The sequence below is a fragment of the Mastigoproctus giganteus genome, chromosome 4 (assembly GCF_048544385.1).
Source record: "Mastigoproctus giganteus isolate SK-2022 chromosome 4, ASM4854438v1, whole genome shotgun sequence".
Taxonomy (NCBI): Eukaryota; Metazoa; Arthropoda; class Arachnida; order Uropygi; family Thelyphonidae; genus Mastigoproctus; species Mastigoproctus giganteus.
This window is the reverse complement of record NC_143578.1, coordinates 187,259,638-187,275,479: the sequence shown is the minus strand read 5'-3', so window position 1 is coordinate 187,275,479 and position 15,842 is coordinate 187,259,638. Positions and strand designations below refer to the sequence as shown.

The 15,842-nt window shown below is 35.3% G+C and overlaps 1 protein-coding gene across 1 annotated transcript in view; it reads right to left on the bottom strand.

The window, feature by feature from the left end:
* Window positions 1–11,413: 11,413 nt before the first annotated feature.
* The window catches only part of LOC150087261 (very long chain fatty acid elongase 1-like), a 279,861-nt gene continuing 275,432 nt past the window's right edge, over window positions 11,414–15,842 (bottom strand). The window contains exon 8 of the mRNA XM_090372425.1: window positions 11,414–11,704. Coding sequence (XP_090228551.1) covers window positions 11,414–11,704 — 291 coding nt within the window. The remainder of the gene's footprint in view (window positions 11,705–15,842) is intronic.

Genomic DNA, 15,842 nt, shown 5'->3' with positions numbered 1-15,842 from the left:
GAAGGGTGTAACTGATTGGTATGCTTAAGCTTTCGACAACTATTTTGTACACCTCAATTAGTTGCGTTTTCATACTCTACTTTTAAGGAAAAGGTGCTTCACTTTAAGCTAATTAATTTGGTTTTTCAGCTATCCTCATCTCTTTGATGCTGGGGACTGGGATTCAGGGCAACAAGTCCTTGTCATCTGTCTGTGATCAGTTGTCGCTTAGTCAGCTGAAAATAAGGAGTTGAGTCAATGTAATCTCTTGGTGTATTGGATGCAACAAAGTCTTGTTTTAATTAATAAATAATTGACTTCTGTTGCATCTGATACACCAAGAGATGACATAGACTTGCATTAATAAATATCAATGGATCAGACCATAATTAACTGAAAGGACATTGAAATAGGTACTCACCTCAAATAATCTGCTTAGTTTTATGGTGTTTAAGGCAGAGTTGTGGAAATTCAATTAAATAGCATAGAAATGGAATTTAAAGTGTAGGGATTATTAAAACCTGTAATTAAAATAAAATTTATTATTAATAGCCATATAATTATTAATAACCATAAGGAAGCCTGAGGCTTATGGTGCATCAGCCAAAAAAAAAAAAAAAAAAAAAATCCCGTGTTATCCTGTGAGCGAGTGTCAGAAGTAAAAGGGAATCACCAAGAAAGTGAAGAATGATATCCAGCTCAGGACCCTATGTTTGCCAAGGGTCCTGAGCTGGATATCATTCTTTCCAGATGAGCCCAAGGAAAAAGTAGTGCACTATGTCATGCCTGGTTTTCCTATATAAAACGTAATTATGAAGAACTAATTAAAAGCCAATAATCATAATGAATGACACTCGAAATAATCTTTGGTTGGCAATGATAAGAGAGAAAGATTGTATATTTTAAAGAACTAAGTTTCCATGATGCATTTTAGGACACATGGGAACTTGACATGTGCAAGGTTCCAGACTGGTGAAAAGTTTGTTGGGAGTTTTTTATTCAAAACATTAAACTTAGTATTATGGTGACACCATTCTATGGCAAGTGCTTCATTTTGCAAAACCTATAATTAAAATTTACCCAAGGAAGAAGTGCACCACCTCATCCCCGGTTGTCCTATATAAAATGTTGAAACTATGAAGAACTAATAAAGCCAATAGTCATAACAGATGACTTAACTTTAATTCTATCAACCTTAACTTAAATTTTTTTAATTGTGATAACTGAATCAATTAGGAGATTATGGTTGTGGGAATGTACATGCTACAACTTATTATTAGCCATATGGTGCAAGTAAGCCTGAGGCTTATGCTGCACCAACCAAAACAAATTTCCAACTTACCCTGAGAGAAAGTCAGAAGTAGAAAGGAATCACCAAGAAAGAGAACAATGATATCCAGCTCAAGACCCTGGGTGTGCCAAGCTCATACCAGATGAGAGCCCTGGGGTTAAGCATTCATTACAACTGGATTGATTTAAACAATGTCATGTCACATATTGGATATTTGTTAAACATAGTCCCAATTTTATTATATGATGAGAACATTAATGTTATGTTAGTATTGACAAACACTTGAAGGTGTCTGGTGAGTCCACTGTGATAGGGGAGGACGATACATATATTTTGTTTGTTGTTCCGGTTGGTGTTATGATTACGTGGGTTGTTGATCTTATTTTCGGCAGCAGAAATTGTGTTGAATTAATTGTAAAGGATATTTCCTAGCTGTGGACTTTTTGTAAGATATTGTAATTCTGTAGCTAAATCGTGATGCAAAGAACTGTATTTAATAGCATTGTACAGAACAGATGTTTTAGTACTGAGTGGGTGAGGTGATTGAAAGTGTAAATATTTCCTTGTGTGTATCTTTTCTATAAATTTTGGTTCCTTTCTTTGTGCCTGTTTTGTATATTATAAGATTAAGAAAATTAATCTTATTGTCAGCTTCTATTTCAAGGATGTATTTTATCTGTCATGTATTGCATTGAATTTAATGAAAAGACTGTCAATAGTAGACTTGTCTCCTGTTAATAACACATCATCAGCATAAAGCATATAAAGCTTAATGCCCAAGGGGAAAGGTTGAAGTACAAAGGGTACTAGGAAAGTTTTGCAATATGACGCAACAATGAACCACAGGAAGCTGCTTGTTGCTGCATGTTGAGACATGTTCATATGTGCATAGTAGCCGCCGCGCCAAGTCGATGGGTTCAGTTATTCATTAGTAGTGAGAGTGTAAAGTGCTTGTGATGGCATCGTGGTCACGAAATGAGATAAGGACAGTTTTGCGGTATAATTTCGTGCGTGGTTTAACCATAGACCAGTGCTTAGAAGAAATGACTCTTGCACTAGATGATGATTGTCCACATCGTACAACGATATTCAGGTGGTATAGAGAATTCCAAAGGGGAAATTTCACTCTGGAGGATTCTGAGAGGCCGGGAAGGCCACGAACGTCAGTTACGGAGGAAAACGTTACTGCTGTGAGGAAAATGCTTGACGAAAACAGGCGAGTGACCTACTAACAGATAGAGGATACTTTGGGCCTAAATGCACCAGCAATTCGTTCGATTCTGCAAGATCATTTGCACGTGAAGAAACTTTGTTCTCTCTGGGTGCCGCATCAACTGACTGAAGAGCAGATGACACGACGTGTGACTTGGTGCCGGGAGATGTTAAAAAAGTTTGATAAGGGACAATCTCGGTATGTGAACAACATCGTGACAGGTGACGAGACTTGGCTGTACTATTACGATCTGCCGACTTTGGCTCAAAACAAAGTTTGGGTCTTTGATGATGACGACACACCCGTAATTGTCAGAAAATCCCGATCTGTAAAGAAGAAAATGATAGCTGTATTTTTCAAATCGAGTGGAATTGTGGAACGTGTCGTTTTGGACACGCAGAAGACAGTCACAGCTAAGTGGTGGTATACTGAACAATGCCTGCCTAAAGTCATTGGATCTATGAAGAACCTGCGGCCAAAGTCAAGAATGGACACCTGGTACCTCCACCACGATAATGCTGCAGCTCACCGCGCCAAAGCCTGCACCGAATATTTGACCACGACAGGACCGAAACTGCTCGAGCACCCTCCCTACAGTCTAGACCTTGCTCCCTGCGACTTTGCACTGTTCTCGTATGTGAAAATGAAGCTAAAAGGGAGGCGGTTTTCCAGTGATGAGGACCTTCTATGGGCTTGGGACAACGAGTGTGCTTTACTCCCTAGTGAAACTTGGCAGAACTGGTTTAAAGATTGGTTTCGGAGGATGGAGAGGTGTATTGAATGTAGAGGAAATTACTTTGAAAAAATTAAATAAACAAAGCTGTATTGCAAAACTTTCCTAGTACCCTTTGTACTTGGTGTTCAATAGTGGCTAAGTAAATTTCCAATAAGGCGGGCTGAGATTCCTAGTCCCATAGGGAGTCCAAATATTTTGTCCTGGAAACAGTAGTGTCTAGTATCAAGTAAAACAGAAATGAGCTCTAAAATGCTGTTAATGCTAAGGGCAGTATGTTTGACTGAGGTGCTGTCTATCGTTAAAAGTTCTTTTAAAGGTTGTAGTGCAAAATCTAAGTGTACATTAGTATATAAAGGAACTGCATCAAAAGAGGCAAAGATGTTTTCCCCAGAAATTGTGGTGATATTTATATGTTCAAAGACCTGGCTGGTGTTGCAAACTCTAAATTTTGAAAATCTCATAAGGGGTGATATGATTTTAACTAAGAAAGTAGATAGGTTAGCAAAAGCAGATTTACTGAAATAAATGATTGTTTTGTGAAGTTTGGTAATGCTGAACACGTGTGAAAGAACGTTGCTGCATATGCCAATTTGCAGTAGAGTGTATAGGTTAATTTCCTTATTGGATCTTAGGCTTCTTAAGATACTGTCAAGTTTATTCTTTAATCTCGAGCCATTGTATGTATTGTTGAATTTATAGGTATTTGTGTCGGAGAGAATGTGTTGCTTTTTGTCTATGTATGCACTTTTATCTAAAATTGTGATAATAGTGTCTCCTTTATCTGCTTTTTGTACAATATGGTTTTTTCTTAGTTTACATATGTTTGATAGTTTATTCATGTTGGGTTGTTGATACCAATCTTGAATTAATAATAGCATTAGTCTCATGCATAGCTCGCCATTTGTCTGGATGATTCTAATTTCGTTTGCAACCTGATAATGCAATCCTTAATAGGGTAATGATTGTTGTTTATCGTGAAGTTAAACCCATATTCTAACCTGGCCAGGGAGAATGACTTTAATGAAATGTTAACGGTGGAAGATTCCTGAGGGGTGCACATGTTTGTGTAAGCACATTCCATTATTTTAAATGCATTTGTGTCAACGTTGAGTGTTGTCTTGATGCGTGTGTTATTAAAATTAACAAAGTCTAACCATGTTTGGGGTGACATGTCTCTCCTTAATCTAAATATAAGGTAATGTATTTGGTTCCAGGATAAATACCAGCTTTTATACAAAATACATCACCTTAGATTAAGGAGAGACATGACAACCCAAACATGGTTGGACTTTGTTAATCTATCTCTCTCTCTGGCACATACCTATAAAGCTGACAATACATACAATGGCTCAAGATTAAAGAATAAACTTGACAGTATCTTAAGAAGACCAAGACCCAATAAGAAAATTAACCTATACACACTACTGCAAATTGGCATATGGAGCAACGTTCTTCCACACATGTTCAGCATTACCAAACTTCACCAACCTGGCCACCCCTTACAACCAATCATCTCTTTCAGTAAATCTGCTTTCGCTAATGTATCTACCTTCTTAGTTAATTATATCACCTCTTATGAGATTTTCAAAATTTAGAGTGTGCAACACCAGCCATGTCTTGGAACGTATAAATACCACCACAATTTCTAGGGAAGACATCTTCGCCTCTTTTGATGTCGTTTCTTTATATAGTAATGTACACCTAGATTTTACGCTACAATCTTTATGAGAACTTTTAACAATAGACAGCACCTTGGCCAAACTTACTTCCCTTAGCATTAACCGCATTTTAGAGCTCATTTTGGTTTTACTTGATGCTAGACTGTTTCCATGACCAAATATTTGGACTTCCCATGGAACTAGGAATCACCACCCCCTTATCAGAAATTTACTTAGCCACTATTGAACACCAAGTACTTCAACCTTTTCCCTCTGGCATTAAGCTTTGTGTTCCGGTGATGTATTTATTAATAGGAGACAAGTCTACTATTGACAGTCTTTTTATTAAATTAAATGCAATACATCACAGATTAAAATACACCCTTGAAATAGAAGCTGACAATAAGATTAATTTTCCTTAATCTTACAATATACAAAACAGGCACAAAGCTAGGAACCAAAATTTATAGAAAATACACACAGGGAAATATTTACACTTTCAGTCACATTGCCCATTCAGTACTAAAAAATCCATTCTTTGCATGACGATTTAGCTACTGAATCACAATATCTTAAAAAAAAAGTTCACAGCTAGGAAATACTCTTTACAATTAATTTGACACACAATTTCCGTTGCTGAAAATAAGATCAGCAACCCACGTAATCACAACCCCAACAAAACATATGTATCATCCTTCCCTATCACAGTGGACTTTCCAGACAGCTTTGTGAAGTGTTTGTCAATACAGACATATCATTAATATTCTCATCATATAATAAAATTGGGACTATGTTTAACATATACAAAGAAACACATGAATATCCAATATGCGAAATCAACAAGATCGTTAACTTGATTAAATGTCAATCCGGTTGTAACGCATGCTATATCGGGAGTACTACTAAATATGGAACAATTAACTTCTAACACTTATATATTATCACTATACAGCTTCAAAACTAATCAAGCCAGCACCGAAGTCATGCAGCAGTACATTCCCACAACCACAATCCCCTAATTGATTCAGCTATCACAATTATAAAATTAAAGTCAAGATCGACAGAATTAAAGTCATCCATTATGACTACTGGCTTTATTAGTTCTTCATAATTTCAACATTTTATATAGGACAACCAGGGACAAGGTGTGCACTTCTTCCTTGGGCAAATTTTAATTACAGATTTTCCAAAATGAAGCACGTGTCATAGAATGGTGTTGCCATAATACTAAGTTAACATGTTGAATATGAAACTCCCAACAAACTTTTCACCAGTCTGGAATCTTGCTCATGTCAAGTTCCCACGTGTCCTAAAATGCATCATGGGAACTTAGGAGTTATGTAAATATACAATCCTTTTTCTCTTAAAATTGTCAATCGAAGACGTTATTTTGAAAGTCATCAGGCATCTGTTATGACTATTGGCTTTATTACTTCTTCATAGTTAACATTTTATATAAGACAACCAGGGACGAGGTGGTGCACTTCTTCCTTGGGCAAATTTTAATTATAGGTTTTAATAATCCCTACTCTATTTTTAAATTCCATTTCTCTGCTTTTTAATTGAATTTCCACAAATTTGCCTTAAACACCATACAACTAAACATTATTTGAGTTGAGTACCATCAGTTAAGCTGTTATTACCATTTAGTCGTAATACAATTAAGTTAAATATTCAATTTCTAAAAACTTGCTATCTTTGAATTCTGTTTGGTGCCAGCTGTCAGGAAACATGCTTTGGTCCTAGGAAATCCAAAGTCAGACTGCCAAACTAAAAAATTTAGTCAGTCACAGCTTCTGTCATGAATGTGCAAAACTTTTGAAGTTGTAATGCATTAGATCGTATCAGCACAAATCATACCAACAGCACAAAATTGTTAGAACTACACTAAGCTTTCTTTTCTATGTAAAAAACAGACTTTTGTGATGTACTACTGATCAGTTCATCCTCCATTAACCCTTTTTTGATCTTCATGACATACTGTCTCTTGCTGGCCTATTGCCAGGGTAGGGCAGTGTTTGGAATTTTCTACACTATCAGCAACAGTTACCATCCTATACATTTAGTTATTTTTCAAAGAAAACCTTTAATGATATTAGTTTTTATAAACTTTAAGTTCTTTTATCCATCTTTATTGCTTTTTAAATTGAGAGAAAGAGAGAGAGAGAGAATCATCCCTGGGCCTTATGTTTTGTAACACATACAGAGCTGTGATGCTGCTGGCATTATTTGAGGATGTACTAAGACTAAAAATTTCACTGCTGACAAAGGAGGCAGTCACCTGTGAAAGCTTGAGTGTTGTTTTAATTGCTTTTAACGTCATAGTTCGTTTTATATTAAATATGGTTTTATCCTGTATCTAATTTTTATTTTATTAAAGAATGTTATATATACAGGCTAGTGTATTTATCACAGTAACAAAGGGCATTTGAAAACTTCGTAGCCCAAACATGAAGGGTTTATTTGAGGAATCTGGTTACATATTACTTTTCGACAATCCACTTGAGAGTCCATATACTTTTGCCACAATGTATTGATTTCAGCTGCAAAGAAATTCTTTGGCTTCCAGGAGCACATCCACTGGAGAAATAACATCACCGGCAGTGGGGAAAAAAAAATGCCACTGTTACTATAAGCTTTTCTCATGGTAATTTACTAGCAACACTCCATCAGTTAAAAAAAAAAAAAAGTGCCATCATCTTGACAGCAGAAGGAATCAACTTGGCTTTCACTGGAGAGAAAGAGAGAAGAGCTGCATTTCCACTCTTTGGACTGCTACTTTAATCTCTGGCTGAAAGTGATGGACTGTGTCTCATCCATGGTCACAAAACTTGAAAGGACATTTGCTGGATCTGCTTGAAAACAATGTAAATGTTCACTTGACAACATTCATTTATGATCTCCTTCAACAATTTTGGGACCATTATGCTGACACCTTTTTCATAGCAAGAACCTCTGTTATGTGGGACACGTTCAGATAAGATCAAGGTGCTGGCAGTTTACCAAACTGCCACTTGTTGATCGCTCATCACCAGATCATGCGTGCTGTCAACAACTGGAGTGATGGACTTCACTCTAGGCTTTCCACAGCATGGGACATCTTCCAGGCTCTCTCTCCCTCCCTTGTTTAAATTGTGTCACCCACCTAACCATGAAATAGGAAGGAGCATCCTCCCCCCTCCCCAATGTTTTAACCATATCCTCATGACTTGACTTAAGAATTATTCCCCCCCTCCAAATATTGGAGGACTACATGTGACTGATGTTATTGTGACAGTGACTGATGTTATTCCTCTTTCCTCATTCACAGAATTTTGACTTCAGGACCTGTATTTAAAAAAAAAAGACATTACTGAAACTGCATGAAATTTGGTAGATTACTATTTAAAGTGTTATACATTAACTACAGAAATTAACACTTGTACTGCCCCTTCATACTTAGGCCATGAACTTTTCAAATGCCCTTTTATTACAATTGGCTGTTTTCCTAACTCTTGAGGCCTATTTGAAGAGAGAGAGAAAGAAAAAAAAAAAGCATATGTTCTGTGTTGGAAATGAACTACAGAATAAAGTTTGCTTTGTTTTTTATGGCCAATTATTCTCAAGTGCACATTAAAACTGTATTTGTTAACAAACAAAATAAGAAATTCATGGAATTTAATTATCTAAGTTTTACTGGGTTTTTTTTTTTTCCTTCTTTTGTCAAAATAAAGACTTATGAACTACATTACAAATGCCAAAACAGAGAAGGAATCAAATTTGAGTAAAAAAAAAAAAAAAAAAAAAAATTTTTCCATTGCAAGCCAAAAGAGTTAGTAGCCATTTCTTTATTTTTCTCTTTTTTCTGAAATCAGATTTGTGTGTGTGCATCTGCATGCACTATTTGCAGTTTAGTGATACATAAGTTGCTTGGCTAGTGTGCACCTATTCACTGGAACTGAGCAGAATTTAGTAAAATATTTATTTATGGTATTACTGTATAAACAGAATAACATTTGGTGAAACATAATTTATCAAAATATTTATTACATCAAACAAGCTGACATATTACACAAGGACAAATTTCAATAAATACAATAAACAAATAAAATTAATTTTCTGTACACTTGAACATTTCAGAATAAGAAGAAATTTCTAAAACAAAGCATTTTGTAATTATGGAGTCTAGTTACTGATAATCACAAGCTGCTTAAAAATAATGCCAAATTTATCTTGTACAACCACAGCCCAAATTAGATAAAATAATTGGGTACTAGCACTGAAGCAATATGCTAACAAGAGAAGATAAACAGTTAACTAATGTTTTTCTTAGAGAAAAAATGAAAATGAACTAATTCATGCTATCAATCAAAAGAAAGAGTTACAAGTTCATCAGATACAGTTGCTTTAGAGTACTGTCTTCAACTGCAGCCTTTGCTATGTTAAGCTACTTTTACGTATACAGTTAGTTTCAACACATAAGCCTCAAATGCAATTACCTGAATAAAATATCAAACTACACTGGTAACTTCATTAAGTCTATCTAAAAACTTATCTAAATGGCTTTCGTGCATTGTTACTTTTTTCCCCCCACCAATATGTATGTGTTGCATATTTATAATAAATGTTAAGAAATATTTTTCGCAGATATCTAACGTGGCTTACTGACTTATCAAGGCAAGTATGCTTGTGGAAGCTGTATTTTTGGCTACATCTGTTAACATCTTACTTCACCAGGGCATATATATATATATATATATATATATTTTGTACATCAAAAGAAATACCTTCCACAGTAGATAAATGAGTGGAAAAAAAAAAACCTATTAAAAATAATCAACTTTTCAGTCTCATTTACCTATAGCATTTATATTTCTGTTTATGCTCTTTTCTTTATTTAAATCCTTTCAGTGATCTGCTACTCAATGTGCTATCCTATAGCACCTTCAACTGCAGTACACAAATCTGGCTTGTTTTCACCTATCCAAATTCAGCAACTGTCACAAATCTATTCCTGCTGGGAGACTAACACATCTTATCTCCCTAATTAAAGCAACAATGTTTCTGAATAAATATATGCACTAACCAGCTGGTGTTCTGTGCTAGGAACAAATGGCCACCACCTTGGTTTCATATATTTAACTTGTTAAAATTCTAAAAACAAGAAAAATTTGAAACTAGTGGTTCTATAAAATCAAATTTAAATGGCTGTACCATATAGGAAATACAATATTCTAATATAAATATACATGCTTCTATTGATGCTGTTTCAAAATTAGCAATCTTGCTTAAAGCAAAAAATGCAATTCCTTGTGTTGTCTGTCCAGTTGGAATAACTTTCCTACACTGGCACTGCCTGTGCATTCTATACACCATCTTTAACTGATGATTAGAAAAATTGTGTTTATATATAATCATGTTGGCTAGTGTAACTGGTTAATTAATGAATCAATCTACATAACTAGTTAATCATAAAAATTTGTTGATGGTAGAGACATTCAATGGTCTAACATTCGATAAATCATCAGGAAATTCGTAAAATCATAACTTAACCAAACCATACCTTCCTAAAAAGTGGATGCTAGCAGCTATATAGACAACTTCACTTTATTATGTAAAATCATTAAAAAAAAGTGATACCAATCAGTATAATTTTATACATATCTTGACTTTGTCCTTATGAAAATTAAAACACAGTATCACCTGTTTTTAAAAATGCATACGAAAGTTTAATGATATAAAACCATACAATATGTTGTGGTGTGAATCAAAACTTTAAGAATCAGTGTTTATAATCTAGCTATAATTACAAAATCGATGCAACATTTTCTTAATTCAAGGTAACCAAGTAACACATATAATCTTTTGAAATTAAGCTAAAAAAAAATTATATATATATCCAATGTGATACAAGCATGATAGAAAGAGAAGAAATATCACAAATGTTAATGGCTGTCTTACTGTGTAATGTTACATTTTAAAATTTTTACCCATACTTCATCCTTGCAATTTGTTAGAAAAGCTAAAACAAGTTTACAAACACTATAAAAATCAATGTTTCACACAAATAATATCATTATACATTTGTACATTATTTAAATGAATACTCTTAAAATGCCTGAGAAATATACAGCATAGTACTGTATTTTTTTAATTTGTTTTCATCTATATAAATTTTTTTTTATCAATGTAGAAAATTACCTTTATATCACATTTATTATCTAAACAATTTTAGTAAATGGACCATAAGTTACTATTATTTGGTATAGTTTTTATTTACTCTCATTTTGGAAAACAATCTTTGCTATCAAAATTCTTCGACTTCAAATACTGTTGCATTAGAACAGAAATATACTTTGCAAATATATGTATATCAAGTAAATCAGAACTTGCTCTGAGAAATTAAGAGGGAAAATATTTTGGTGAACTGTATAGGAATAGAAGCAGGCCTTAAATATTCGCAGTTCTGCTTAAGTTATACAAAAGGAAATTTTTTTAAAATATTAAAAAGAAGTTAAAAATTGAACACATAAATGCTAAACTACCTCATTAATGGTTCATAGTCTCCTATGGAATACCTCAGAACCATTTGAAATGCCATTTTTGTAAACAGAACTTTCTTTGGTTTTACATTTTAGGTCATCATCACTATCTTCTGATGATGTAACTGACATACCAAATGAATTTCCTGTTTTCCTTCTAAGTTTGTAAGCAGCTTGATAAAAGTCATAAAACATAAGTAAAAACAAAATACCATGGCTCAAATTAAGCAGGAGAATGAAACGGAAACATTCACATTCTCTGAAAAGGAGTTGACCATAAAAAAGTAGAAGAGCAATAAACTGGACCTGAAAATAAAAAGAATTACAATTTTGTCATTTTAAAATCTAAAAGTAAATAAGTTTCAAGTGTTAATATATAGATAAGCATAAAATATGCATTTAACCCCCCCCCCCCCATTTTTTTCTGCTTAAGTCATTACCATATGTAAGCAATAGTTACATTAAATGTTTCTAGTATTACCAATATAAGTTTTCATAGTGTTTTTTTTTTTTTTTTTTTTTTTTTATGTAAACCCCAAATACAAGGGGTATTAGAATCTAAAGTACTTAGTACAGTGCTTGGGATTGGAGGTTGAGAAGACAAAAGATGTTATTTATTGATATTGGACTTGAACTTCTGTAGACTGTAATTTTCAGGAAATACGTACGAAGGAAGGTTGTTCCAGAAAATGGCAATCGAATGAATAAACAAGGAAGATGAAAAGTTGGTTCTGTGAGTTTGAAGTTGAACAGTAAACGAATGTTGGGTAGTGGCTGCATGTGTTGGACTGTTTTGAGAGACAGCAGAAATTATAGAAGCCAATTCAGAAGAACAGTGCCCATGGAAATATCTGTAGAAGAGGCATGCAGCAGAAACAGTACATCTATGAGACAGTGAGTGGAGAGACTCTGTTAGAGATAAATCATTAATTAATCTAACTGCCCTCTTCTGAATGGAATCAAGAAGCCTGAGAAAGGTTTTGGGGGCACCATCCTATATGTTGGAACAATATTCCATGTTAGGGCAGATTTGTGATTTGTAGAGTGAACAGCTGTTTGGAAGAAAAGTAATGCCAAGAGCGAAAGAGAAAACCACAAGTTTTTTTAGATGCAGAGGAAGCAATATTTGTAATGTGCTTGTGCCAAGAGAGATTCGAAGTCAGGGTAATCCCCAAAAGAGATATCATTTTGCCTAGAAATCGGAGTGACACCAAAGATAAGCATAGGAGCAGAAGAATCCTTTTTGCAAGATATAAGACAAGACTGAGTTTTAGAAGGATTGAAATCAACTAAGTTGTCTTTGCCCCAGTGGAGAATTACCTGAAGATCCGCATTTAAGGAATTGGTAGCAGATTGAGCAGGGCAAGGTTTCTCAAAATGGAAAGTGGAATGTAATGTGTTATCATCAAAGATATGGATAGGATTTCCAGTCAATGAAAGAATGTCATTAATATACAAGAGGAAAAGAGTGGGGGAAAGAACTGAACCTTGGGGGACACCAGCATTAGTGGAGAAGTTAGAAGACAGAGAGCCATCCACCATCACCCTCAAGTGAGCAATCAGAGAGAAAACTGGATAACCAATTACAAAAAACAGATGGCAAACCATAAAATGAAAGTTTGTTTAGAAGATCTTTATGCCAAACGTGATCGAAAGCCTTTGAGATATCAAGAGCAACTACTTGTGTTTTGCCAAACCTTTCCATTGAATAGTCCATAAATGGGTAACATAAGCCAGAATGCCACCAGTAGATCGACACTGACGATCATTGATCAGATGGAAGGTTTCTAGGTAGTTTAAGAGTTACAGCTTGTGCCAAAATATTATTGTTATTAGCAACATGGTGCAAGGAAGCCTAAGGCTTTTGCTGCACTAGCCAAAAAAAAAAAAAAAAAAAAAAATTTGAGTTACCCTGTGTGAGAGAGATTGATTTTTTTTTTTCTTTCTTTCTTTTTTAGGAGCGTTAGCAACTAAGGCCATATTGCTCTGGGGATATGCAGTGGTCATTCCCTGACCTTTCCGCATCCTCCGTATTTGGTGGTCACAGGCTCAAACCCCGGTCTAATCAAGAAGCATGTGCTACGCACTGCTGCTCCTGGCTACGGAGGTGCCGTGAGAAAGAGAGAGAGAGAGAGAGAGAGAGAGAGAGAGAGAGAGAGAACAAGAGTCTGAGTAAATGAGAATCACCAAGAAAGAGAAGAATGATAATATCCAGCTCAGGACCCTGGGGTTGTATGGTAGCACAGCAGCAGTAAATTTTTAGTTACCAATTTGAGGATCAAATTCACATATTGGTGACTACTGTCAGGGAAACAGGGAACATGCTTTATAAAAAGGATAGGTGGATCAGGACCAGGGTATGTCTGCCAGAGGTAAAGGTTGATGACGTTGTAGAGTGGATATCATCTTTTAAGGACACAAAAGGTGATATATTTGTAAACATTGGCACTGATGATATCAAAAGTAGGAGACCGGCAGAATTCCTTAACAAGTACAGGTCACTGTTGAAAAAAAGCCGTGAATTAAAGTTCAATTTGAAAGTGTCTGCAATTCTACCCAGACACGATAGGAGGAAGTATATGATTAGAGCCTTGTCGATCAATTCGGCCCTGGAAAGATTGTGCAAGGCTCAAGGGGTAGAATTTTTTTCAGCTTAGACTGTACTTGTTAACAGGAGAGACTGCTTCTACAGGGATGGGATGCACTTAAATAGAAAGGGTGCAAGAATATTTGCTGATGCTATCGAGGCAGTGTTAAGTGGGTCAGAAAACTGCTAGCTTGGGGGGAGACAGACTAATAGATTAACAGTAGCCACTGGCAGAGGTGAAAGAGATTCTTGCACTGCTTCTATTGGAATGAACAGAACCTGAAAAACGATGCAAAATATTTCAGAGACTGCTGGGAATCATTGGGGTACAAATAAACACACAGGTTGTGTTAGAGTAGCTAAGAAAAAGAACAGGTGCATGTATACTTGCGTGTACACAAATGCTAGGAGTTTAGTAAATAAATTTGATGAATTTGAGGTATTGCTCAAAACATCAAAGGCAGATATTGTTGGGATATCAGAGACCTGGTGTCACACAGATATAAGGAACGCAGAACTGGAATTTGAGGAGTACAACATCTACAGAAAGGATAGACAGGATCGGAAGGGAGGAGGGTGTTATGCTGTTAATTAAGAAAAACAAAATATCAAAAGAAGTGCACCCAGTTAATATAGATGAATAGTGCACTGCTGAGTAAGTTTGGTGTGACATAAGCACTGTGAAAGCAAAAATAAGAGTAGGAGTGTTATAGGCCTAATGACTCTGATGAGTATAATAAGAAACTGTACAGGGAAATAGAGTGGGCCAGTAAATCAGAGAGTCTTATAATGGAGGATTTTAATTTCCCAGATATTGACTGGAATTTGGGGGCTGGTCACTCACACACTAGCAAGGCTTTTGTGGATTTATTGGATGATTGTTTTCTACATCAACATGTTCGGGAGGCAACTAGAGGGAGTAACTCTTGATTTTATTATCAGTAGTGATTCTTCATGCATTAAGAAACTGCAGATAAATGAACCACTTGGTGGAAGTGATCACAGTGTGCTGAAGTGAATTTACTCAGAGGTAACTACCATCAGGGGTAAAGGGAAGGGTTACTGCTTTCATAAAGGCAACTACGATGGTCTGAGACAGTATTTAAATTCTATACAGTGAGACCAACTGATGTTACCAACAGCAAATTCAAAATGGGAAGCATTCAAAGAACTTATCTTGGAAGCTACTAGGCTTTATATACCAACTAAGAAATATTTTTCAAGGTTTAGGCCTAAATGGATGCCAGATGAACTAATGCGACATATAGCAGAGAAGAAAAATGCATGGGATACATACAAATTAACACGTGACACAGAAGCCTATGATAGATACAAGTTGATCTGTAACCAAGTTACAAAGGAGGTTAGGCAGGCAAAGGCAGATTACAAGAAAATTGTGGCAAGGAATGCAAAAAAAACAGCAAAGAGTTCTTTACTTATGTAAACTCTAGAAGGAAGGGGATGAATCAGATTGGTCCACTTGATATCAATGGGTCAACTGTTGATGATCCTGCTCAGGTAGCTAACAAACTAAATGAATATTTTGCATCGACATTCACACATGGAGTTATTCAGCAAGGGGAATACCAAAGGTGTATTCAACTCTGGCAGTAAGCTAGAGAATCTTGTTGGTTGGTTGGTTGATAGGGTTTTATTGGCGCATCAGCAACTAAGGCTATAATGCGCCAAAAACTTGTTATAAAAAGTAAAACTTTCAGTGATCCAAAGAATTAGGTCGCTAAGTCCGGGTAAAAAAAACAAGTATAAATTGTAAAAAACAAATATAAGTAAATAACAATAAGATTTTTTTTTAAATGTTAGTAAAAAGGTTTACTGATTTTAGAAAATCTAAAAATA